Raw genomic sequence first — 25,169 nt, forward strand, 5'->3', positions numbered from 1 at the left:
ATGGGCTTGGTAGGTGATATTATCCAGGTCATTTTAATTATAATAGTAGTGATCATAATAATAATAAAATGAGTCAAGCACTCTAAAGACTTAACTGTAGGAGGGAAGTTCTCTTATTATAAAATGTCAATTTTTATGGCCTTTGCATGTGCCAGTGCCTATTTTTTTTAAACTTTTGAATTTCTATTCAGCATACTGTGTTCAAAGAAATCAAATCAAGGCAGTTAATGATTTAGATTCTCAACCAAATTGTTTTAGAAAAAATACATTTTCAGCATTTGATGTTCCTCCATCAAAAGGTTTCTAGAAAAACAAAGAACACATTTGCATTTTATCCCTGTTTGTGTTTACCAAGGGCAGGGATGGACTTTGTGACTGAGCTCCTTCAGCAGCAAAGTGGCTTCTCAATACTAAATCAAGCCAGCAGAAATCATGCATATTCTGGAAAATCTGTCAAGGAGGTCCAACTGGTCTTGTAAACATTTTCAGTAAAGGAGTTCTGGCCCAACCTCCCTTGGTATGAAAGGAAGAAAAGATGGAAAATATTTCTGGAAAGAAAGATTTGCCTTTATTTGTAATGATGTCAGTTTCCTCCTGTACTCAGGTTTCAACTTTCCCTATTGAACCTGAGTTTGATCAGGGAGGCTGGTATGGTTTGAAGTAGAGACAACTCCTTCTAGACCATAGGACTACAGTAATGGGCATCTGTTTTTATTGTGTTATAAGTGCACCACAGCTCAGTAACTTAACTGCTTTTAAGTCTAATGTAAGGGTCATTGAAATAACTTGTTTTTGTCTTTGTAAGGTCGATTTTGGCTTTGCAAAGAAAATAGGATTTGGAAAGAAAACATGGACTTTTTGTGGGACTCCAGAGTACGTAGCTCCAGAGATCATCCTGAACAAAGGCCATGACATTTCCGCCGACTACTGGTCACTAGGAATCCTCATGTATGAACTTCTGACTGGCAGGTATGGACATTGACATAGAACCACTGATAAAAATAGACCAGCAGACAACTGCAGACTCGTGCCTTTACCCCTCTACTCAGGCCGTCTTAAAGCACATCTCACCATGTCTTGTTCCAACACTGCCATTAGTTATGCTAGCCACCAGGAGTTCATAAATCAAACTTGAAAACGGGTCCAATGAGGGCAAAAGAAACTCAACATCCACTTTGGGCCTCATCATTGCTAAATCTTTATACATATATGAGAATGTGGAATAATCCTGTGTCTTTCTGTGAGGTCTTCGAGCCTCATCACTTAGCCAGCAATGAAGCAGGGAGAGAATAGTGTTATAAAAATACCTGGTGTCAACTATTGATGGAAATAAGAGGACATATTAACAACTGTTATATCTAAATGAAATGTGAATGCTTTGCAGGGCTTCTGTGTAATAATATTATAGTCATCCACAACTAAATACTTCCAGGTCTAAGATAGACTGTAAGCTCCTCAAGGAAAAGAAAAACAAATACACCATCCTGCCATGCCCGGGTGACAAGGAGTAGCAGGATCATTATAAACCACAGAGTTCCGAAGAGGGCTCAGTTTGTCTGGGGAGGCTTTTGAATAAGGCAAGACTGTAGCCAGGCCCTAAAGGAAGAAGGGGTCTTAGACGTACAGAGCAAGGACAGAACATTCCAGGCAGAGATGTGGCTTCACGAGAAGGGCAGTAGCTTCATGTACAAAACAAAAACAAAAACAAAAAAACATTAGTAATAATGGGAATCTGAGGGCTGACTGAAGGGCTTCTGCACAGCAAAAGATAGAAAGGGACCCCATACAGAAAGTCAGGGGAGATGGAGGTGAGAGGGTTGGGGACAAAGGGGAGCCCCACCCCCAATGTGTGAACTGCAGTGGGGAGGCATAGTACAGGGGGACTGTGAACAGATGCATCTGCCCTGGGCACAGGAAATAAAAATTGTGGCTTAAAAGGGCAACTTCAAATAAAGGAACCAGCCCTAGAACCCTGCCAAATGGCGGGAGAGCTGCTGGAACTCTCTATAGGTCTGAGGGGCTGGTGAGCACCCCTACTTATGTTTCCCCCTGACCCTGATAGTGCAGAGGGGAGCAGAGCCCATGCACCCTAGCTGGCTTGCCACCTCAGTGAGCCCAGGCCCTAGCATGGCACACACCAGGGTATGATGGCTCCAGCCATCTCACCAAAGTAAAACAGGTGCAGAGCACCCCAGAGTACTCCAGGCATGCTCTACTTTGGTTCTAGATGACTTGCCAGAATAACCCCTGTCCCCTACCCACCTTGGCTCAAGGTGTCCTGCCAAGATGCCCCCTTCTTGGAGAGCCCCAGGACCACCCCAACTCATGCCCACTTCAGCTGTCCTGCCAGGTATCTTCTCTGTGGAGATCCCTGGGACTGCCCCCACCCATGCCCACCTTGCTCTGGCCATCCTACCAGGATGGCTCCATGCCCCCAAGCCCAGGGTAGCTATAGCTCTGTACAGCCAGCCACAGTCACCAGGCCACATAGTCTACACAGGGCTGACCGTACACAAGACCATTCCTTCAAGTGGAGGAGAAGTAGCTGTTCTGCTTATAGAAACAAAGCAAGTCAAACAAAATGAGGAGAGAGAGGAATACGCTCCAAATGAAAGAACAACACAAAACTTAAAAAAAAAAAAATGAGTCAGAGTAGAAGAATGGATCAGAGATCTAGAAGAGAGAGTAATGGAAAGTACCCCAAGTGAACAGGGGAAAAAAAAAAAAAAAACTCTTGGAAAATATCAAACAATCTTCCCATTATCTAGGTCCCAGAAGTAGAAGAGAGAGGGAAAAAAGGCAGACAACATATTTGCAGAAATAATAACTCAAAACTTCCCTAACCCAGAGAAGGAAGTAGACATCCAGATTTAGGAAACCCAAAAAGTTCCAAACAAGATAAACCCATGACTCATAATATTTAAAATGTCAAAGATTAAAGAGAAAGAGAAAATTTCAAAAGCCAGAGAAAAGCTCCTAGTTATGTACGAGGGAAACCCCATAAGGCTATATAAGGTGATTTTTAAGCAGAAACTTTGCAATCACAAAGGAGTAGCATGATACATTCAAAGTGCCAAAAGGAAAAAACCTACAACCAAGAATACACTACCCATCAAGTTTATCATTCAGATTTGCAAAAGAGAGAGAGTTTCCCAGACCATCAAAATAATGGAGTTCATCACTATTAAACTGGCCTTACTAGAAAAAGAAAAAAAAAAATGTTAAAGGGAATTCTTTAAGTTGAAAAGAAAAGACCATAATTAGAAGAAAATTATGAAAGGAAAAAAAATCATTAGTAAAAGCAAACATACAGTAAAGGTAATAGAGCAGTGACTTATAAGGCTAGTATGAAGATTGAGAGACAAAAGTAGTAAAATCAACTATACCGAAATAATGTAAAATATGACAACATATACACAAAGGGGCAGGAAGGGGGTAAAAATCAAGTTCTTTTAGAATGTGTTTGAACTTACGTCACCATCAACTTAATATAGCCTATAAATAGTAATATTATATATGAACCTCATGGTAACCACAAACCTAAAAACTATAAAAGATACACAAAAAAATAAAGACAAAAAGGCCAAACATAACACTACAGAAACAACCAGAAAACAATTAACAAAATGGTAATAAGTACACACCTATCAATAGTAACTTTAACTGTAAATGGTCTAAATGCTCCAAAGACACAGAATGGAGTGGATAAAAAAGAAAAAAGACCTATCTGCATGCTGCTTACAAGAGGCAAACTTCAGACTGAAAGTGAAAAAATGGAAAAAGACATTCCATGCAAAAGGAAGTGCAAAGCAAATAAATAAATGAATGCTGCAGTAAGAATACTTATATCAGATAAAATAGACTAAAAAAGCCTGTAACGAAGACAAACAAGCATTGCATAATGATAAAGGGATCAATTCAATAAGAGGATCTAACAGTTGTAAATACTGATCCACCCAACATGAGAGCATCTAAATATATCAAGCAAGTATGAACAGACATAAAGGGAGAAATGGACAGTCATACAATAATAGTAGAGGACATTAACACTCCACTTACATCAATGGACAGATCATCCAGGCAGAAAAATCAATATGAAACCGTGTCTTTGAAAGACACGTTAGATTAGATGGATATACAGACCATTCCATCCCAAAGCAGCAGAATACATTCTTTTCCCATGCACATGAAATATTCCCCAGGATAGAGCACAACTTAGGCCACAAAACAAGGCTCAATACATTTAAGATTGAAATCCTATCAAACATGTTTTTCAACCACAATGGTATGAAACTACAAATCAATTACAAGAATAAAACTAGAAAAAAGACAAAAGAAAATGCAACAATCCAAAATCTTTGGGAAGCAGCAAAATCAGTTCTAAGAAGGAAATTTTTAGTGGCACAGGCCTACTTCAAGAAACAAGAAAAATCTCAATCTAACCTTACACCCAACAAAACTAGAATAAGAACAACAAAGCCCAAAGTTAGAAGGAAGGAAATAATAAAAATCAGAGAGGAAATAAATGAGAGACCAAAAAAATAATAATACAAAAGATCAATGAAAGTAAGAATTGTTTTTTGAAAAAATAAACCTCTAGCAAGACTCATGAAGGAAAAAAGAGGATCCAATATCCAAATGATTAAAATCAGAAATGAAAGGGAAGTAACAACTAACACCAACAAAATACAAAGTTTGTAGATTGTCCACTTTGTTGGCATATAAAGAAATGGATACATTTTTAGAAATATGCAATTAGGAAGAAATAGAAATAGACAAAATCAGGAAGAAATAGAAAATCTGAACTTAAAACGAGTAACAACATTAAAGCAGTAATCCAAAAACCCCAACAAACAAAAAGGTAGGACCAGAAGACTTCACAGGTGAATTCTACCCAACATTTAAAGAAGAGTTAAGGGATGCCTGGGTGGCTCAGTTGTTAAGCATCTGCCTTCGGCTCAGGTCATGATCCCAGGGTCCTGAGATCAAGTCCCACGTCGGGCTCCTTGCTCAGCAGGAAGCCTGCTTCTCCCTCTCCCACTCCCCCTGCTTGTGTTCCCTCTCTTGCTGTCTCTCTCTCTGTCAAATAAATAAATAAAATCTTTAAAAAAATAAAATAAATAAATAAGGAAGAGTTAAGAGCTAGTCTCCCCAAACTATTACAAAAGAATAGAAGAAGGAAAGCTTCCAAGTGCATTCTATGAGACCAGCACTGCATGGATACCAAAACCAAAGATACTACAAAAAAAAGAGAGAACTACAGGCCAATATCCCTGAAGAACATGGATGCAAAAATTCTCAACAAAATATTAGCAAACCACATTCAACAATCCATTAAAAGGATCATTCACTACAATTAGGTGGGATTTATTCCAGGGTTGTAAGAGTGGTTCAGTATTTTCAATCAATCAACATTATAAATCACATGAACAAGAGAAAGGGCAAAACCCATATGATCATCTCAATAGATGCATAAAAAGCTTTGGACAGAATTCAATATCTGTTTACAATAATACTGTCAGCAAAGTGGGTTTAGATAGAACATGCTTTAACCTAATAAAGGCCCTATAGGAAAACCCAAAATCAAGATTTTCCTCTAAGATCCAGAAACAATACAAGGATGTCTACTATGACCACTCTTATTCAACATAGTAATGGAAGTCAGAGCTGAAGCAATCAGACAAGGAAAAGAAATAAAAGGTATCCAAACTGGTAAGGAAGAAGTTAAACTGTCACTACTTGCAGATGATCTAATACTATACATAGAATACTATAAAGACTCAATCAAAAAACTGTTAGAATAAATGAATTCAGTAAAGTTGCAGGATACAAAATTAATATACAGAAATCTCTTGTATTTCTATACACTAACAACAAAGTAGCAGAAAGAGAAATTAAGAAAGCTGATTCTATTTACAGTTGCACCAAAAAGATAAAATGTAACCAAGGAGGTGAAAGACCTGTTCTCTAAAAACTATAAAATATTGATGAAAGAAATTGGAATAAATGGAAAGATATTCTATGTTCATGGATTGTAAGAATTAATATTGTTAAAATGTCCATGCTTCCCAAAGCACTCTATGGATTCAGTGCAATTCCTCTCAAAATGCCAATAGCATTTTTCACAGAACTAGAACAAATAATACTAAACTCTGTATGGAACCACAAAAGACCTTGAATACCCAGAGCAATCTTAAGGAAGAAGAAAAGAGCTGGAGGCATCACAATCCCGGATTTCAAGATATACTACAAAACTACAGTAATCAAAACAGTATGCTATAGGCACAAAAATAGATACCGAGATCTTTGGAACAGAATAGAGAGACCAGAAATAATCATTTTCTTATGTGGTCAATTTATCTCCAACCAAGGAGGCAAGAATATACAATAGGGAAAAAACAGTCTCTTCAGCCAGTAGTTGGGAAAACTGGACAGCTGTGTAGAAAAGAATGAAACTAGACCACTTCCTTACACCATACACAAAAATAATCCCAAGATGGATAAAAGACCTAAATGCAAGACCTGAAACCATAAAACTCCTAGAAGAAAAAACATAGGCAATAATCTTTTTTTTAAAGATTTATTTGGGAGAGAGAGAATGAGTAGGGTCAGAGAGAGAAGGAGAAACGGGCTCCCTGCTAAGCAGGGAGCTCGATTTAGGGCTCCATCCCACGACCCCCCAGTCATGACCTGAGCCAAAGGCAGATGCTCAACCGAGCCTCCCAGACACCCCAGTAATCTTTTTCACATCGATGTTAGCAACATTTTTCTAGATATGTCTTTTAATGTAAGGGAAACAAAGGCAAAAAATAAACTATACCAAAATTAAAAGGGTTTGTACAGCAAAGGAAACAACAAAACACCAAGGCAACCTAGTGAATGGGAGAAGATTTTTGCAAATCATATATCCAATAAGGGGTTAATATTCCAAAATATACAAAGAACTCATACAACTCAACACTACAGAAACAATTCAATTTAAAAAAGAGCAGAGGACCTAAATAGTAACTTTTCCAAAAAAAGACATCCAGGTGGCCAACAGACACATGGAAAAGATGCTCAATATCACTCATCATTAGGGAAATGCAAACCAAAACCACAATGAGATATCACCTCATACTTGTTAGAATGGTAAATAGCAAATGATGGTGAGGGTGGAGGGAAAAAGGAACCCTTGTGCCCTGTTGGTGGGAATGCAGCCACTGTGGGAAACAGTATGGAGGGTCCTCAAAAAATTAGAGTTACCAAGCAATTCAATTCCATACTGGGTATTTCCCAAAGAAAAGGAAAACACTAATTCAAAAAAATATAGGCACCCCTATGTTTAGTGCAGCATTATTTACATTAGCCAAGGAAGGAAGGTAACCTAAGTGTCCATCAATAGATAAATGGATAAAGAAGATGAGATAGATATACATACAGAGGACTACTGCTCAGCCATAAAAAAAGAATGAGATCTTGCCATTTGCAACAATATGGCTGGACCTAGTGGGTATCATACTTATGTGAAATAGGGCAGACGGAGAAAGACAAATACCATATGATTTCACTTATATGTGGAATCTAAAAAAGAAAGAAACTAAAAGAGCAGAAACAGACCCATAAATACAGAGAACAAACTGATGGTTGCCGGGGGGTATGGGGGTGGGGGAATGGGCAAAAGGGGTCAAGGGGAGTGGGAAGTACAGGCTTCCAGCTATGGAATGAGGAAGTCATGGGGGATAAAAGGCACAGCACAGGGAATGGTCCTGTGTGGGGACAGACGGTAGCGACTCTTTCGGCGAGCATAGCAGAACATACAGACTGGCAGAATCACTATATTGTACGCCTGAAACTAACTAACATCTTGTGTCAGCTATACTTCATTAGATAATTAATAATAATGGGAGATCAATAAGAGTCATCTCCTGAGGATCATGACTGCTACACTTGAATGTTTGCACTCCATCCAGAGGTGGTCATTAAGTATTTTCTGAAAAGGGGTAACCTATGTGGTAGTATTTAGGAATAACAAGCCAGGAGTAATGTGTAAGGCAAACCAGAAGAGGGACAGGCTAGCTGGTTGGAAGATCATTCCAGTAAATCACATCTAGGAAGCTGAGAACTTAGAACAGGTAAGATGCTGTGGAAAGGATTGCTTCAGAGAAAGCAGTAGCTGCCCTGAAAATGACAGGAAGACCTAGGACTTTTAGCCTTGGGTCCTTTGTGAGGCTTCAGTGAACATACAAAGCCGTGAGAAGAACGGGTGGAGCAGAGAGGATGCACTCCACAGATGCTGTAGCCGCTCTCCTCTTAACATCGCCAGGAATAGTGGTGCTGGGGTTCTTGTTTGGAGCCTGCTCATTAAAAGGAAATAATTTGAACTGCTATTAATGGAAGTGGTGGGCAAAAATAATAATCAATAGAGACATGAGCCCGATGTTAGGAGAATAGTTTCCAAAGAAATTATTTGTCCAGGAGTATCACTTTGATGGAAGGAGGGGGTCTTTATCATCTCTGTGTTCCCTGAGCCTGGCCAAAGCTACCCTCCGAGGATGGATCTGGCTCGTGGGGGCCTCCTAATAAGGATGCCTCGTGTCGGGTTATCTACTGAGGACTGATGACCAGGGAGGGGAGGGGAGGAGGAGCACTATTTTGCAGAAGGACTAGTTCAGCAGATGTTCACTGATCACGCGCTCTGGGCCACGCATTCTCCCGGACTCTGGAAACACCCGCAGAGAACACCACTGAGTCCGGGAGGAAGGCAGATACAAAGCATAGAAAGTGGCAGAAAGGGTGTGTGAGAGAGCATGGCAGGCCACTCTAAAGTTTAAATTCAAGGGGCGCCTGGCTGGCTCAGTCGCTAGAGCATGCGACTCATGACCTCAGGGTTGTGAGTTCAAGCGCCACGTTGGGTGCAGAGATTACATTAAAAAAATAAAATCTTAAAAAAAATATATATTGCGGGGGCGGAGCAAGATGGCGGAGGAGTAGGAGACCTGGATTTCATCTCCTCTCAGGAATTCAGCTGGATTAGGGATCAAACCATTCTGAACACCTACAAACTCAACAGGAGATCGAAGAAAAGAATAGCAACAACTCTCTGAACAGAAAAGTGACCACTTTCTGGAAGGTAGGACGTGCGGAGAAGTGAATCCGAGGTGATATTCGGGAGGATAGATGGCGGGGGAGGGGCCTCCGTCGGCCGCTTCTGGCAAGTGATACAGTCGCGGAGCACAAAATCGGAACTTTTAGAAGTCGGCTCCGCTGAGGGACATCACTCTGGTGGCTAAGCAGGGGGTGGAACCCTCCGGGACAGTGTGGTCTCAGGACCCTCGAGGTCACAGAAAGACCAGGGGTGCCTGAGTGCGGCAGAGCTCCCAGGTATCGGCGCAGGGAAGCCGGCTGCAGAGACGGAGCCCAGGCGCAGGCTCTCAGCTCGGGGTTGCCATAAACCATGATCCACGGCACAGTCGGGCCACTGCTCCTCCAGCAGGGACCCAACAAGTGGCAGATCCGGGGAGACTCACCTTCCTCCCCCAGGAGGAGCCGCGCGGGAGTGCACCGCAGGGATCTGCTGGGTTTGGAGACTCCACCCGGGGTCGGGTGCCAGAGATAGAAACGCACAGTCACAGGCCAGGTGAGCAAGGAGTGCGGCTGGAGACCGGGGAGCCGGGAGTGACTGACGGCTTTTCTCTGGGGGCTCACTAAGGAGCGGGGCCCCGAGTTCTCGGCTCCTCCGAGGCAAAGACTGGGAGGCCGCCATTTTCACTCTCCGCCTCCAAAGCTGTACGGAAAGCTCACAGGGAAAAAGAGCTCTGGAGAGCAAACCCGAGATTACTTAGCCAGGAGGGGGCAAGGGTGGGGCAAATCCGCCTCCGGCAGAGACATTTGGAAACCACGGCAACAGGCTCCTCCACAGAAGATCAGCGAGAACAGCCAGCCAAGACCAAGTTTACCGATCAATGAGAATGGCAGAACAGCAGCGCTAGTGGAATACTACACATAGAATTCATGGCTTTTTTACCATGATTCTTTAGTCTTTCAAAGTTAATTTTTTTTAACTGTCTTTTTTTTTTTTAATTTTTCTTTTTCCCTTTTTCAACCAACATCTTATCAATCCCTTTTTTAAAAAAAACATTTTTATTTTTCATTTTTAGAATCATATTCTATCCCTTCATAGTAGTTACCCGTATTTTTGGCATATATATATAAGTTGTTCTCTCTTTAAAATTTTGAGATAGTTTCTTCTAACAGATCAAAATATACCCTAAATCTCTAGTATATGGTTTTTTTTTCTACTCCCCTGCCTGATCACATTCTCTCCCTTTTTTTTTCTTTTTTCTTTCTTTAAATCCTCTTCTTTCTTTTTTCAAGCAACTTCTTATCAATTCCTTTTATAAAATTTATTATAATTTCCATCTTTACAGTCATATTCCATCCCTTCACATTATCAACCCTTATTTTTGTACATATATGTTTTTCTTTCTTTAAAATTTTGGGAGGCACTTTCTTCTAACAGACCAAAATACACCCAAAATCTAGTGTGTGGCATTGATCTATATACCAGCCTGATCATATTTGATCAAATTCTGGTTTTTTGTTGTTGTTATTTTGTTTTGTTCTGTTTTGTTTGTTTTTATCTTTATCTTTTTCTTTTTCTTTGTTTTTTCTTTTTCTTTTTTCTCTCTTTCCCTTTCTTTTCCCACTGCTTCAGGTCTTTTCTGATTTGTTTAGAGTATATTTTCTGGGGACGTTGTTATTCTGCTAGCATTTGTTCTCTCATTAATCTATTCTCCTCTGCACAAAATGACAAGACGGAAAAAATCACCTCAACAAAAAGAACAAGAGGTAGTACCGACTGCCAGGGACCTACTCAATACGGACATTAGTACGATGTCAGATCTAGAGTTCAGAATCATAACTTTAAAGATACTAGCTGGGCTTGAGAAAAGCATGGAAGTTATTAGAGAAACCCTTTCTGGAGAAGTAAAAGAACTAAAATCTAACCAAGTTGAAATCAAAAAGGCTATTAATGAGCTGCAATCAAATATGGGGGCGCTAACTGCTAGGATAAATGAGGCAGAAGAGGGAATCAGTGATATAGAAGACCAAATGATGGAAAATAAAGAAGCTGAGAAAAAGAGAGATAAACAGCTACTGGATCACGAGGGCAGAATTCGAGAGATAAGCGATACCATAAGACGAAACAACATTAGAATAATTGGGATCCCAGAAGAAGAAGAAAGAGAGAAAAGGGCAGAAGGTATAATGGAGCAAATTATAGCAGCAAACTTCCCTAATTTGGGGAAGGAAACAGGCATCAAAATCCAAGAAGCACAGAGAACCCCTCTCAAAATCAATAAAAATAGGTCAATACCCCAACATCCAATAGTAAAACTTACGAGTCTCAGAGACAAAGAGAAAATCCTGAAAGCAGCTCGGGAGAAGAGATATGTAACCTACAATGGTAGAAACATTAGATTGGCAACAGACCTATCCACAGAGACCTGGCAGGCCAGAAAGGACTGGCAGGATATATTCAGAGCACTAAATGAGAAAAATATGCAGCCAAGAATACTATATCCAGCTAGGCTGTCATTGAAAATAGAAGGAGAGATAAAAAGCTTCCAGGACAAACAAAAACTAAAGGAATTTGCAAACACGAAACCAGCCCTACAGGAAATCTTGAAAGGGGTCCTCTAAGCAAAGAGAGAGCCTAAAAGCAACATAGACCAGAAAGGAACACAGACAATATACAGTAACAGTCACCTTACAGGCAATACAATGGCACTAAATTCCTATCTTTCAATAGTTACCCTGAATGTAAATGGGCTAAATGCCCCAATCAAAAGACACAGGCTATCAGATTGGATTAAAAAACAAGACCCATTGATATGCTGTCTAAGAGACTCATTTTAGACCCAAAGACACCCCCAGATTGAAAGTGAGGGGGTGGAAAACCATTTACCATGCTAATGGACACCAAAAGAAAGGAGAAAGAACAGCAAATAAAGCCTAAACCCAGCAGGAGAAGAGAAATAATAAAGATCAGAGCAGAAATCAATGAAATAGAAACCAAAAGAACAGTAGAACAGATCAAGGAAACTAGGAGCTGGTTCTTTGAAAGAATTAACAAGATTGATCAACCCCTGGCCAGACTTATCAAAAAGAAAAGAGAAATGACCCAAATCACCAAAATCATGAATGAAAGAGGAGAGATCACAACCAACACCAAAGAAATACAAACAATTATAAGAACATATTAGGAGCAACTCTATGCCAGCAAATTAGATAACCTGGAAGAAATGCATGCATTCCTAGAGATGTATCAAGTACCAAAACTGAACCAGGAAGAAATAGAAAACCTGAACAGACCTATAACCACTAAGGAAATTGAAGGAGTCCCCAAAAATCTCCCAACAAACAAAAGCCCAGGGCCAGATGGCTTCCCAGGGGAATTCTACCAAACATTTCAAGAAGAATGAATACCTATTCTTCTGAAACTGTTCCAAAAAATAGAAATGGAAGGAAAACTTCCAAACTCAGTTTATGAGGCCACCATTACCTTGATCTCAAATCCCGACAGAGACCCCATCAAAAAGGAGAATTACAGACCAATATCCCTGATGAACATGGATGCAAAAATTCTCACCAAAATACTAGCCAATAGGATCCAACAGTACATTAAAAGGATTATTCACCACGACCAAGTGGGATTTATCCCTGGGCTGCAAGGTTGGTTCAACATCCGCAAATCAATCAACGTGATACAATACATTAACAAAAGAAAGAACAAGAATCATATGATCCTCTCAGTAGATGCAGAAAAAGCATTTGACAAAGTACAGCATCCTTTCTTGATCAAAACTCTTCAGAGTATAGGTATAGAGGGTACATACCTCAATATCATAAAAGCCATCTATGAAAAACCTACAGCAAATATCAATCTCAATGGGGAAAAACTGAGAGCTTTCCCCCTAAGGTCGGAACGCGGCAGGGACGTCCACTATCACCACTGCTATTCAACATAGTATTGGAAGTCCTAGCCACAGCAATCAGACAATAAAAAGAAATCAAAGGCATCCAAATTGGCAAAGAAGAAGTCAAACTCTCACTCTTTGCAGATGATATGATACTTTATGTGGAAAACCCCAAAGACTCTACCCCAAAACTGCTAGAACTCCTACAGGAATTCAGTAAAGTGGCAGGATATAAAATCAATGCACAGAAGTCAGTGGCATTCCTATACACCAACAACAAGACAGAAGAAAGAGAAATTAAGGAGTCGATCCCATTTACAATTGCACCCAAAACCATAAGATACCTAGGAATAAATCTAACGGAAGAGACAAGGGATCTTTACTCAGAAAACTATAAAATACTCATGAAAGAAATTGAGGAAGACACAAAGAAATGGAAAAACGTTCCATGCTCATGGATTGGAAGAACAAATATTGTGAAGATGTCAATGCTACCTAGAGCAATCTACACATTCAATGCAATCCCCATCAAAATACCATCCACTTTTTTCAAAGAAATGGAACAAATCATCCTAAAATTTGTATGGAACCAGAAAAGACCCCAAATAGCCAGAGGAATGTTGAAAAAGAAAAGCAAAGCCGGCGGCATCACAATTCCAGACTTCCAGCTCTATTACAAAGCTGTCATCATCAAGACAGTATGGTACTGGCACAAAAACAGGCACATAGATCAATGGAACAGAATAGAGAGCCCAGAAATGGACCCTCAACTCTATGGTCAATTCATCTTCGACAAAGCAGGAAAGAATGTCCAATGGAAAAAAGACAGTCTCTTCAACAAATGGTCTTAGGAAAATTGGACAGCCACATGCAGAAGAATGAAACTGGACCATTTCCTTACACCACACACAAAAATAGACTCCAAACGGTTGAAAGACCTCAGTGTGAGACAGGAGTCCATCAAAATCCTAAAGGAGAACACAGGCAGCAACCTCTTCGACCTCAGCCACAGCAACTTCTTCCTAGAAACATCGCCAAAGGCAAGGGAAGCAAGGGCAAAAATGAACTATTGGGACTTCATCAAGATAAAAAGCTTTTGCACAGCAAAGGAAACAGTCAACAAAACCAAAAGACAACCGACAGAATGGGAGAAGATATTTGCAAATGACATATCAGATAAAGGACTGGTATCCAAAATCTATAAAGAACTCATCAAACTCAACACCCAAAGAACAAAGAATCCAATCAAGAAATGGGCAGAAGACATAAACAGACATTTTCCCAAAGAAGACATCCAAATGGCCAAAAGACACATGAAAAAGTGCCCAATATCACTCGGCATCAGGGAAATCCAAATCAAAACCTCAATGAGATACCACCTCACACCAGTCAGAATGGCTAAAATTAACAAGTCAGGAAATGACAAATGTTGGCGGGGATGTGGAGAAAGGGGAACCCTCCTACACTGTTGGTGGGAATGCAAGCTCGTGCAGCCACTCTGGAAAACAGTATGGAGGTTCCTCAAAAAGTTGAAAATAGAGCTACCATATGATCCAGCAATTGCACTACTGGGTATTTACCCCAAAGATACAAAAGTAGGGATCCGAAAGGGTATGTGCACCCCGATGTTTATAGCAGCAATGTCCACAATAGCCAAACTGTGGAAAGAGCCTAGATGTCCATCGACAGATGAATGGATAAAGAAGTGGTATATATATACAATGGAATATTATGCAGCCATCAAAAGGAATGAGATCTTGCCATTTGCAACGACGTGGATGGAACTGGAGGGTATTATGTTGAGCGGAAGAAGTCAAGCAGAGAAAGACATATATCATATGACCTCACTGATATGAGGAATTCTTAATCGCAGGAAACAAACTGAGGGTTGGTGGTGTGGGGGGTGGGGTGGGAGGGATGGGGTGACTGGGTGATAGACACTGGGGAGGGTATATGCTCTGGTAAGTGCTGTGAATTGTGCAAGACTGTTGAATCTCAGATCTGTACCTCTGAAACAAATAATGCAATATATGTTAAGAAAAAAAAAAAGAAGAAGAAGAAGAAGGTAGCAGGAGGGGACGAATGAAGGGGGGGTAATCGGAGGGGTAGACGAACCATGAGCAACGATGGACTCTGAAAAACAAACTGAGGGTTCTAGAGGGGAGGGGGGTGGGAGGATGGGTTAGCCTGGTGATGGGTATTAAGGAGGGCACGTTCTGCATGGAGCACTGGGTGTTATGCACAAACAATGAATCATGGAACACTACATCTAAAACTAATGATGTAATGTATGGGGATAATATAAGAATAAAAAAATTTAAAAATATATATATATTGCAACAATCTAGTCTAATAACTTGAATTTAAACTTTAGGTTGGTTGATAGAGCTCATGGGATCAGTACCATGACCACAAATGGCGTGCTGATCCGAGTGAGCCAGGGTGGTGTTGGCAGGAGATGGTGTCCTATCACAGACGTCCTTGTAATGTTCTAGTGATTTTGCACTTCAGCTCAGGTGTAATCAAGGGCAGGGAAAGGGCTAGAAAGTGGAAGAAGCATCTTGAATGGCCAAGGACAGCAAGAGGGGTTAAGCACCTGCACTAAAAAGACAGACAAACTTGACCCATGTATGGTTTTGCTAAGCAGTTTCCTTGAAAAGGTTTCCATGCTGTTTTGCTATTGATCCAGCATCATTCCGTTACCACTACTCATATATATCCCTAGATAAGAATTGATATAATTTGTGGAGTTGTAACAACTTAAGATTTCTTATTTAGAAAACCAAAGTGATTCTCTTTTCACGTCTCCTTCTCGCAGCCCACCTTTCTCAGGCCCAGATCCTATGAAAACCTATAACATCATACTGAGGGGGATTGACATGATAGAATTTCCAAAGAAGATTGCCAAAAATGCTGCTAATTTAATTAAAAAACTATGCAGGTAAGCATTTCAGCCCCATAGCTGTTGAAAGGATCATAATGCCAAAGTGATTCGATTCCTTAAAGTTCTTATTTTCATTCCAGGGATAACCCATCAGAAAGACTGGGGAATTTGAAAAATGGCGTGAAAGACATTCAGAAGCACAAGTAAGTATTCTTTCCTTGTCCCTATCGGTGGAGGGTCCAGAAAGCAGGACACGTACCTCCCCAGGCTGGGTGATGGGTAGTTAGCCTACGGGAACATCCAAGGGGACGTGAGACCAGTTAGCCTTCTGATCTAAGGCCCTTCTGCTTGTGTCTGGGAAACATCACACAAATACACACGACCCCTGAGCCATACTAAGCGACTGATTCACTGATTTCAGTTTCTCCCAACTCCCACTACTGGGCATTTTTCCTCTCTGGCACAAAGAGGAAATGTGTACTTTTTTAATTCTGGGATTCTATTCTCTACCAGGGTATCAAAAATGAAAGTCCTCCACCATATCATGCCTCATTTCCCAGACTAAAACTGGAATATATTTTTCTCACTACTCCCTAATTAGATGATAAAACAAAGAGAAAAAAAGTACAGAGTACAGTGGTTTTCTTTAAACCACAGCAACATCTTAAATATCAAACTTTATCGGGCGCCTGGGTGGCTCAGTTGGTTAAGCGACTGCCTTCGGCTCAGGTCATGATCCTGGAGTCCCAGGATCGAGTCCCATATCGGGCTCCTTGCTCAGCAGGGGTCTGCTTCTCCCTCTGACCCTCCCCCCTCTCATGTACTCTCTCTCATTCTCTCTCTCAAATAAATAAAATCTTTAAAAAAATATATTAAACTTTATCTAGTTAATTGGATATTTAAATGCTAAACTAAGACCAAATAGGTTTTTATTAGTCTATTTTGGTAACACTCACAAGAAATTCACATCTCTACCAGAAGAACTTATTTATCAAAATATCTATAAATATCTCAAACACCTGCTAACAATTTGGTGTAAGCATTTGCTACTTTAGAGACAGAACAGAACCAAAAACCTTAGTGTTATCTGGTCCTCATTTTCACAGGAAAAACTACACAAAATACCTTCATTTTATTAGGAATTGCTATGACCCTAGTATTGCATATTTAATGTTTTTTTTTTTTTTTTTCTAGGAACACACACAAAAAAAGTGCCAAGTCAGAGTTACACCTAATACAGTGCTGTGGAAAGGTTAATTAACTGAGGCTGCCCACAGAATCAGTGCAAAGCTGAAAGGATAATTTTCTGTCCTGACTTTTGATGCCCTGGTTCTATAGCCTTAAAATAAAATGTCCTGTAAGGCTCAGAGCCAAGCATATCATGACATTTATTAAGTTATAATGATAGTGTAGGAACAAGGTCATACAGACATTCTGCCTGAAATTGCTAGAAAAGGAGTTATTTTCTAGTTGGTGTTAAATATTTCAACAATTAACTTCTTTTATGGAATGCATATTTTTAAAAACCTGGCCCTAAAAATTTGCAATAGAATACATTCTTGTCACATTGAAAATGTTTGCCTAGCTGCTTTCTATCACGTATGTTGCAATGAGGTTTTAGCTGAAGTAAAATGCCTTTAACTAGCTACCTTTTTTTTTTTCCCTTTCCTAGATGGTTTGAGGGCTTTAATTGGGAAGGCTTAAGAAAAGGCACCTTGACACCTCCTATAATACCAAGTGTAAGTAGACCATCCAGCTTATGTTTCTGTGACACACGTACGGTGCTTAGGTCAGTTGTTAAAGTTTTATCCTATGATCAGCTTAAATTAACTACAGGAGAAGTACCACCTTAGAATAATGGCATCTAAAACCCAAGCTTAAACACAGGTCGATCAGGGGATGGTTGTTTTATGTGTATTTTACCATTACCTTTTTAAACTATTCATTCTAATTTCATTTATTTCTGAATAAAAATGGACTTTTAGTATAGTAAGTGTTAAATATCCACTGACGTAGACAAAAGAGCATAATGAGTGTCCAGCAACAAGTTTCTTTTTCAGAATCTATAAACTTCACACATCAATGCCCAAGAATGCATGAACAACTTTAATGAATTAGGCCTCTTGATGAATTATGACCAGTTTAGTGTATACAAGAGTATACTTGGGTGAGTTAGGGCAGTGGGCTGTTATTTTGTCTTTATGATCCCAGTTTACACCCCACCTTGCTCTGTCCCCAGGAGCCTAACCTGTAAGAGCCACTCATAGCATTCCTGTGCCCTCTGGTTTCTGGCTGGGTTTGGTCAACAGTCCAACAGCCACCAGTTCCTGGCCAATAGTGTTTCTTTTTATGCCTCCGTATCGCTTCAAAGTACTCCCAGGCAATACCGTGTTCATTTATCCTTTCATGAGGCTCTAAAAGAAAAGGATTCTCTTTCCCGAACTGTCTTTTCTGAACACGTCAGACGTTTTGTTAAATAGCAGTCCACTGACAGTGATCAAGTGTTTGGCATCTTTACGTATTTTTATTTAATACCACATCTGTCCGATGAAACGTGCTGCATCTTTACAAAGAAATAGGGGGCTGCTTCACTGTCCTGAGCCATTCAGATATATACTTCGTTTTTCTGGGACTAACTCAAGACTGCTCTTTATACAGAACCATTTTCCCTACTTCTAAGATTTATTTCTGTGACGACGTTTGTGTTTATTCACAGACAAAACACAAATCCCATTACCATACCTCCCATTACAGATGCTAATGGAATTCCTGAGGTTTTGTTTTTAGAATAAATTAGAGTAAGAAACTTGGAGTGGTAAATAGTAAGCCTAAGTGATACTTACCTAAATCTATCAGCAGTTTCCTTTTATGTAATAGTAATACTGAGTGGGATATATTTATGGATATACCCATATATATTTCATTCAATATTAGTATATCAGTGGTTGTAAATATTCTAGAAATGAGGGAAACTACAGCGTGGATTTTCACCGCTTTTACTGATGCTCTCCAGATTGGACTTCACCCAGTAAATTTGCAAGAGTTTTGCTTGGGTTTAGGAATGGCTTTTTATTATACTTGAAATACACAAAAGCCTTAAGATGGCCTACAAGGCTCTTCACGACCTGATTTCTGCCTGTTTTTCCTATTTCTCTTTCCACTACTCTCCTCTCTTATAGAGCAGCCACCTTGGCCTTCTTTGGTTACATCACAGCATGAAGCACTCTCTCTCACCTCAGGACCTTTGCACATGCAAAAATCAAACTCATCGATTCTTAGTTTTGAAATAATATTTTTTCAAAGAGGCTTTCCATCATCACTCTTATGCTCTTTTTTCTTCATGGCAGTAACCAGACTTTTTTGTTTGAATCCTACAATGTACCCTCCGCTAGAGTAGAAACTTCATGAGGATAAGAGCCATGTCTGTTTTTATTCACTGCTGTTCCCCCTATACAAAGCACAAAACCTGGTAGACACTCAAAAAAAAAAAAAAAAAAATAGTTGTCGATGAGGGCATGAATAAAGAACACTTTGTAAAACTCTCCTTTGGAATTTGACTCGCAAATAAAGAAATGCTTTCCCTGTCCATCCTCTCGTGTGCAGGTTGCATCACCCACAGACACAAGCAATTTCGACAGTTTCCCTGAGGACAATGACGAACCGCCACCTGACGACAACTCGGGATGGGACATAGACTTCTAATGTATTTCTCTTACCTGCTTCTGCCTTGCTGAAGTCAGCTTTTTCTGAGACACAGCTGCCAGCAAACCTGAGGGACGGAGAGAAGATTAGTGCCCGGGGTCACCATGATGCCTTTGATCGATGCTGCTTCGGTAAATGCAGTGGCATTAGGACAACAGTGCTCTTTACATGTTTTCTGTTTGATCCTAAACATAGCAGTTGACATGGTGGTCCTGAAGCAAAGCCTTTCACACCAGTCAAGAGGTGTCTTCTAGAGTTGCAATGATCTTGCTTTGCTCTATAATTTGAAAGACGGCCAGAAACACTTCAGTCTAGTAAAAGTGTCTGCACCTTGCTAGAATTATCAAGAAGATCAAAAAAATTATATATTGGGTACGACAGATGACGGTGGTACACAAACTGGGAGCTTCCTTTCCTTTTCCCGTGAGGGCGTAGGATACGTTCGGATACATTCGCGAAAGCCGGAAGAGGGCCACGCATCTGTTGGCCACAGAGGTCATGGCAACCCAGTGCTAGAGGTTTCATGATTTAATTTCCCAGCAGTGCTGATGACGAGACTGAATGTTACCTTTCCTTTCTGACAGATTTTAAAAGTTGATACAATAAAAGCACAACTGCTATAGATTCTGCTGAGAGCTCTCATAGCAGGTATATATGCGTTTTCACAGAGGATGGAAAACAACAACAACAACAACATGCATGATATTTGTTTCTTTTCTTGATAAATTGGCATGACAGAGTGGAAAAAAAACAAAAAGCAACTCACAAACCATTTCATATCTTTTAAAATGTTGTGCTTCAAGATGGTCCTAGAAATAAATGACTAGCAGCCAATTGATTTTTATTTATTACTTAACATGCCCTCAGACTGAGGCTTAAAATATTCCCTTTTATAAAAAGAAACCCTTGGGGGGCGGGGGCAGGGCAGGGTGGAGAGGAACTAAGATCCATCCAAAAATAAAAATAAGAAACTATATAGGTGCTATGTATATCTTTCATCTGTAAATGTCCGTGTCCGAGCAGACAACACAAAGTCTACTCATCACCTCTGTAGCCAGAGACTCAAGCATTCTTCGCCACATTTACCAACCAAACTCCCACCCGATTTCACTTACACAACATAGCCTAGGGCTGAGGGGGACAGGTGATTAAAACCCATTCAGCTGGCTTCTTGTCTTAGGCCTGAACCAAAAAGAAGAGGAGGAAAGCACAAAACCATTGAGATTCAGCAGATGAGAAAGCTTGCTTCTGTGAGGTCAGGGAACGGGACCAGACCTAGCCCGCTGTTGATGACCTTTTGGAGAATGAGCCACTGTGAGTTCATGCACGTGTGAGAGTAGGGAGGGGGTCGAGAAGAAAACAGGACCCCTATTTCTCAAACATAAATTTTAACTAACTAGGACAGAAATATCTCAATCCTGTAACATATTGGAAAATACCAAACTTACTTGTTTTTTTCATGAGGGGTAAAGAAGCAGCTTTAAACTGAGTCCTTTGTTGGCAGGCGAGTTGACTACAGTTAGCTGTCCTAGGTAGCAGACTGTTTTGGAGGCTTTTCCTGGACAAGTAGCATTCTCCCTGAGTAAACAAATGCATAATCTTATTAGCTGTCATCCTGATATGGAACAGTGTGTGAATTTGCTATATTAAATTGAAGGTTGCTTTTTTCCAGTATAAAGTTGTTTGTTTGTTTTTTTAAATCAATGAAATGTAAACATTTCTGCAAAAAATATATCCACACAGGTCATTACACCATATCCAAGAAGGCATATATTATGATTTCTGTTTGAATTTTTCATACCAAGACTACTTTAGAATATGGTATCAAAACATAATCTAAGAAACATTTGGACAATAAAAATACTAAGGGCATACTATATATAATCAGAATAAAGTTACATTAAAAGTTTGATCCCAAGATGTTACTGTAATTCTTGGGTTAGAGTTTCCCCTCCCTTAGAAATAATTGCTTAAGATCATTTTATTCCCCAAGATACCCACATTCTTCTACAGATATCAGAATATAAAATTAAACCTATCAACCTAAAATCCAGCTATGAATGCTATTTCAGGATTTTTACATTGCTTTTAACTGGGCTTTTAAAAGTATACAATTTCAACATCATGGTCACCGTTCAGTGATTTTTGTTAAAAGACAAAGCGGTTTAGGCACACTAAAGGTTTGCTAGAATACTAAGTTCATCTAGTCATTAAGAGATTCTGCTCCTGCAAGTTTTCAAACACCCCAATAGCCCCAGAGCTTAACGCTAACTGTGGTTCAAGTCTAAGACAACAATGTATACAAGTTCTCCGAGGAATGAAGGAGCAGCATCCGGTTCAATGGGACTGTTGGCCATTTTTCCCACTTGTTAGCACATCTTTATGACATTTCACTGGTGGTGTTGCCTTAGGATGTCTAAAGCAATCACTAACAAAGAAAGGTGAACTACATCTTCCAAAAATTGCTAACAGAAAACAGTCCTCTAATCTTCAGCATTGAAATTTAAGGATTTAAATCTTGTCTTAATGAAGACACTAGGGCTAAAATTCATGGTCAGCTTTGTAAAGCGCATCTCACTTTATTTCTGAATTGTTCATGTCCCTCTCTTTTCTTACACTAAAGAACATCTGGATAAGTTAGAATAGTGCCAACTTGTTTGAGTATGGGAAATAAGGGCTTTCTGTGCCTCTTGATGCACAGGAAAACTGAAAACTGCCAAGGAAAGGAACATCATGATATTTGAGATAAACTGAACACATTAGAGAAAATGATTTCTGGAAATTTGCTATAAATGATCTTTATGTTCGTATCTTCTTTGTTATTCACATATGAATCAGATCCATGTGGCATTGAAAACAAATTTCTTTTGATATGTACTTTATAAGTCACTTTTTTTTTTTTACTTAAAATTATGGGATATGCATGTGAATCACACATGTGTAATATATAAATCCAGCTACTGAATTTTTCTCATTTCATTTCTACGTGACGGAACTGATGGTGAACTGAAATTTTAAAGAAGTCAGCTACCATACTGAAAATAAGGATATTAGAACTGATTTCATACGGTAGAGGTGATCCGTGCATTATCCATAATGACGTTTTCTTTCACAATAGGACCACAAATATTTATGTAAATAGATATTTTTGTGTGATATTTTGTGGTACATATAACTTTTTTTAGTGTTTCACAGCATTATTATTTCATTTTCTTTGTACTGAATAATGTTTTTAGGTCCAAGTAGACTTGAATTAATGTCATAATTGTCAGTATTATTGAAAATTATGTCAACTGTACGGTTTCATCTGTTCCATAGTTTAGAACATGACCTGGCTATCTGGCATTGTTGCAAGTGCCTTAAATTCATGGCATCCTATTAAAAAACAAATTTGGTGTTATGCTGCATGACAAAGACAAATACACCTCAAAATGTTGTCCTTTCTTAGCTTGCTGCGTTTTACAGTTCTTTCTGCTAACAATTTATAAGCCTTTATTATATAATATTGATGAATTACAGAAATGATAAAGTTGTTCTCTTATTTCTGTTACACGTACCAGAGCTGTGTATCTGTTACTGAGATACAGCATCATTTCTGTGAAATGTATAAATGTATGTGCGGGTCAAATTAATATATGACATACTATCAGTCTGTATACAGGTATTCCTGTTTTGCTAAGCTGTGCAGATTCAGTTTAAAAAAAAAAAAAAACACTTAGTGCAGTCAAGTTCTAACGTCTCATTTTATAGACTCCATTACCAATGATCCAACTCAAAAGAAAAATTGGAAAGTGACTGCTAACCACACCTCGTTATGAAACCAATGATGAACATGTACCTTGCTGCACTCCTCAACAAAACAGGATGCTTTCTGAGTTCTTGTATATGCAAATCATTTATGAAGCAAGTTTTCAACAGACCTGGCAAGATAAACATTGGAAGTGTGTTGTTAGCCCTCCTCTTTATCTGCCCCTGAATTAATAGAGCTCTGAGACCTTGACCATGACTCAGAGGTTTGGGCTTTCTGAGGAAAGGGACATTTCTTCAAGCATCATCTATCCAATTTATTTCATTGTATGATGTTTTTACAACTGGTCAGTTCTTTTGTATTCTTACAGCTATGGTTGATTGTCCTCTTACAATTTGTTCTACACGAAAGAGTCCTTTGTTAGTCAGAATGCAACAACTGTCATCAAATGGTCATTGACCACTTGCACTCTTTTGATGTAGATTAAAAACTTTTTTCATAAAATTAACCTGCTTTGATTTGCTCTGTATTTTTCCTGCAGCTGTAATTGCCGAGTGCCTGTTGTATACTTTATAGAGTTGAAATAAAAAAAAAATAATTACTTTTGAACTTAGTGGATGTTTAACTCTAGACAAGACTCCAAGAATATAGTTGATGTGTCATACTGGAATGGAAATACCCTGGAGCGCTATTGGAGAACATCACTAAAACAATGTAAAACTTACTCATAACCCAAGTGTCCTTCACAACATCATGTATCATGATCTGATGTAAAACTAATCTAGCAAATCGGTTTAAAGATTACAGGAGGGATAATGTTAGGCCATCCAGTGTGAACAGAAAAGCCAGCATAGATAGCCACAAAAACCCCAACCTCAGCAGTGCTCTGTGCCTCACAACGCCACCCACCACCACACACTCCTTGTTTGGGCCGCCCCTAGTCAAACTCTGAGCCAGGCAAACAATCAAAGAGACAATTCTTGTAGAAGGCTGCGTGCTGCGAGGGAATTATTTCACATGGAAAGCAACATTATGAATCTTTGTCTAAGGTTTATTTATCTGATTCCTCTGTTATGTTTTACATTCTTAAAGAATATAAATTTAGAAAACTACCATTGCAACAAGTTCAATTCTCCAAAACTCTGGTGAACATATTCCTCTACCCCTTTGTTCCTCACTGCCGTGAATGGAACACAAATTAAAATTGGCTGCCACATAAAGATTTCCGTAATCTGACTGTCCTTGTCTTGTTGACATCCCATCACCAGGGATGGTGAGTTGAAAACCCCTTTTAAATAAAAACTAGAAATAATCCAGTTAACTTTACCAGACAGAACTAATAAAACAACTTTAAAAAATATTATGTGACTAGAGCACATCCAATAATTCCATTTCTCCTGCAAATAGAACTGAACCACAGGTTTTCAGTATCCATCCTTTAAGTTCTGTGATTTTCATATCCTTGATCCAAGAATGGTCTTCTTTGATCCTGGAAAGTTATTTTTGTGTAATAATTATAGTTTTTGGAGAGGCACATAGACCAATACTCATGATCATTAGCGTGGGGGATGGTGAGAATGTTGCATCCACACCACTGTCCCATCTTGCAATTGAAATAAATCACTACCCAGCTACTTGACTATGACAACAGGAATCAATTATACATTTGACCTGAATGTATTATTGATCATCCAACTTGAACACATTATGCTTGCAGATCAACCCCTTAGATTCTCAGTAATAGCCCTAAATGTGTAGTGCACATAACAGAACAACCACCACACTTTTTTTTTTTTTTCTGAGAGCCCTATTTAGAGTTTCTTTCTACGTTCCATACTTCTCCTTTCCAACTCACAAGGCCCATAAATTGATA

The 25,169-nt window shown here is 39.3% G+C and overlaps 1 protein-coding gene across 5 annotated transcripts in view; it reads left to right on the forward strand.

Annotated features, from left to right (window-relative positions):
- The window catches only part of PRKG1 (protein kinase cGMP-dependent 1), a 1,253,946-nt gene extending 1,230,041 nt beyond the window's left edge, over positions 1-23,905 (forward strand). For all 5 annotated transcript variants that reach the window (XM_035008601.1, XM_035008600.1, XM_035008602.1 and 2 more), the window contains 5 exons: positions 806-969; positions 15,781-15,903; positions 15,987-16,049; positions 17,519-17,585; positions 19,450-23,905. In XM_035008601.1, coding sequence (XP_034864492.1) covers positions 806-969; positions 15,781-15,903; positions 15,987-16,049; positions 17,519-17,585; positions 19,450-19,548 — 516 coding nt within the window. In that variant the 3' untranslated portion in view covers positions 19,549-23,905. The remainder of the gene's footprint in view (positions 1-805; positions 970-15,780; positions 15,904-15,986; positions 16,050-17,518; positions 17,586-19,449) is intronic.
- Positions 23,906-25,169: the final 1,264 nt, after the last annotated feature.

This window comes from Mirounga leonina, unplaced genomic scaffold, assembly GCF_011800145.1.
Source record: "Mirounga leonina isolate KUSES-001 unplaced genomic scaffold, KU_Mleo_1.0 Mir_152, whole genome shotgun sequence".
Classification (NCBI taxonomy): domain Eukaryota; kingdom Metazoa; phylum Chordata; class Mammalia; order Carnivora; family Phocidae; genus Mirounga; species Mirounga leonina.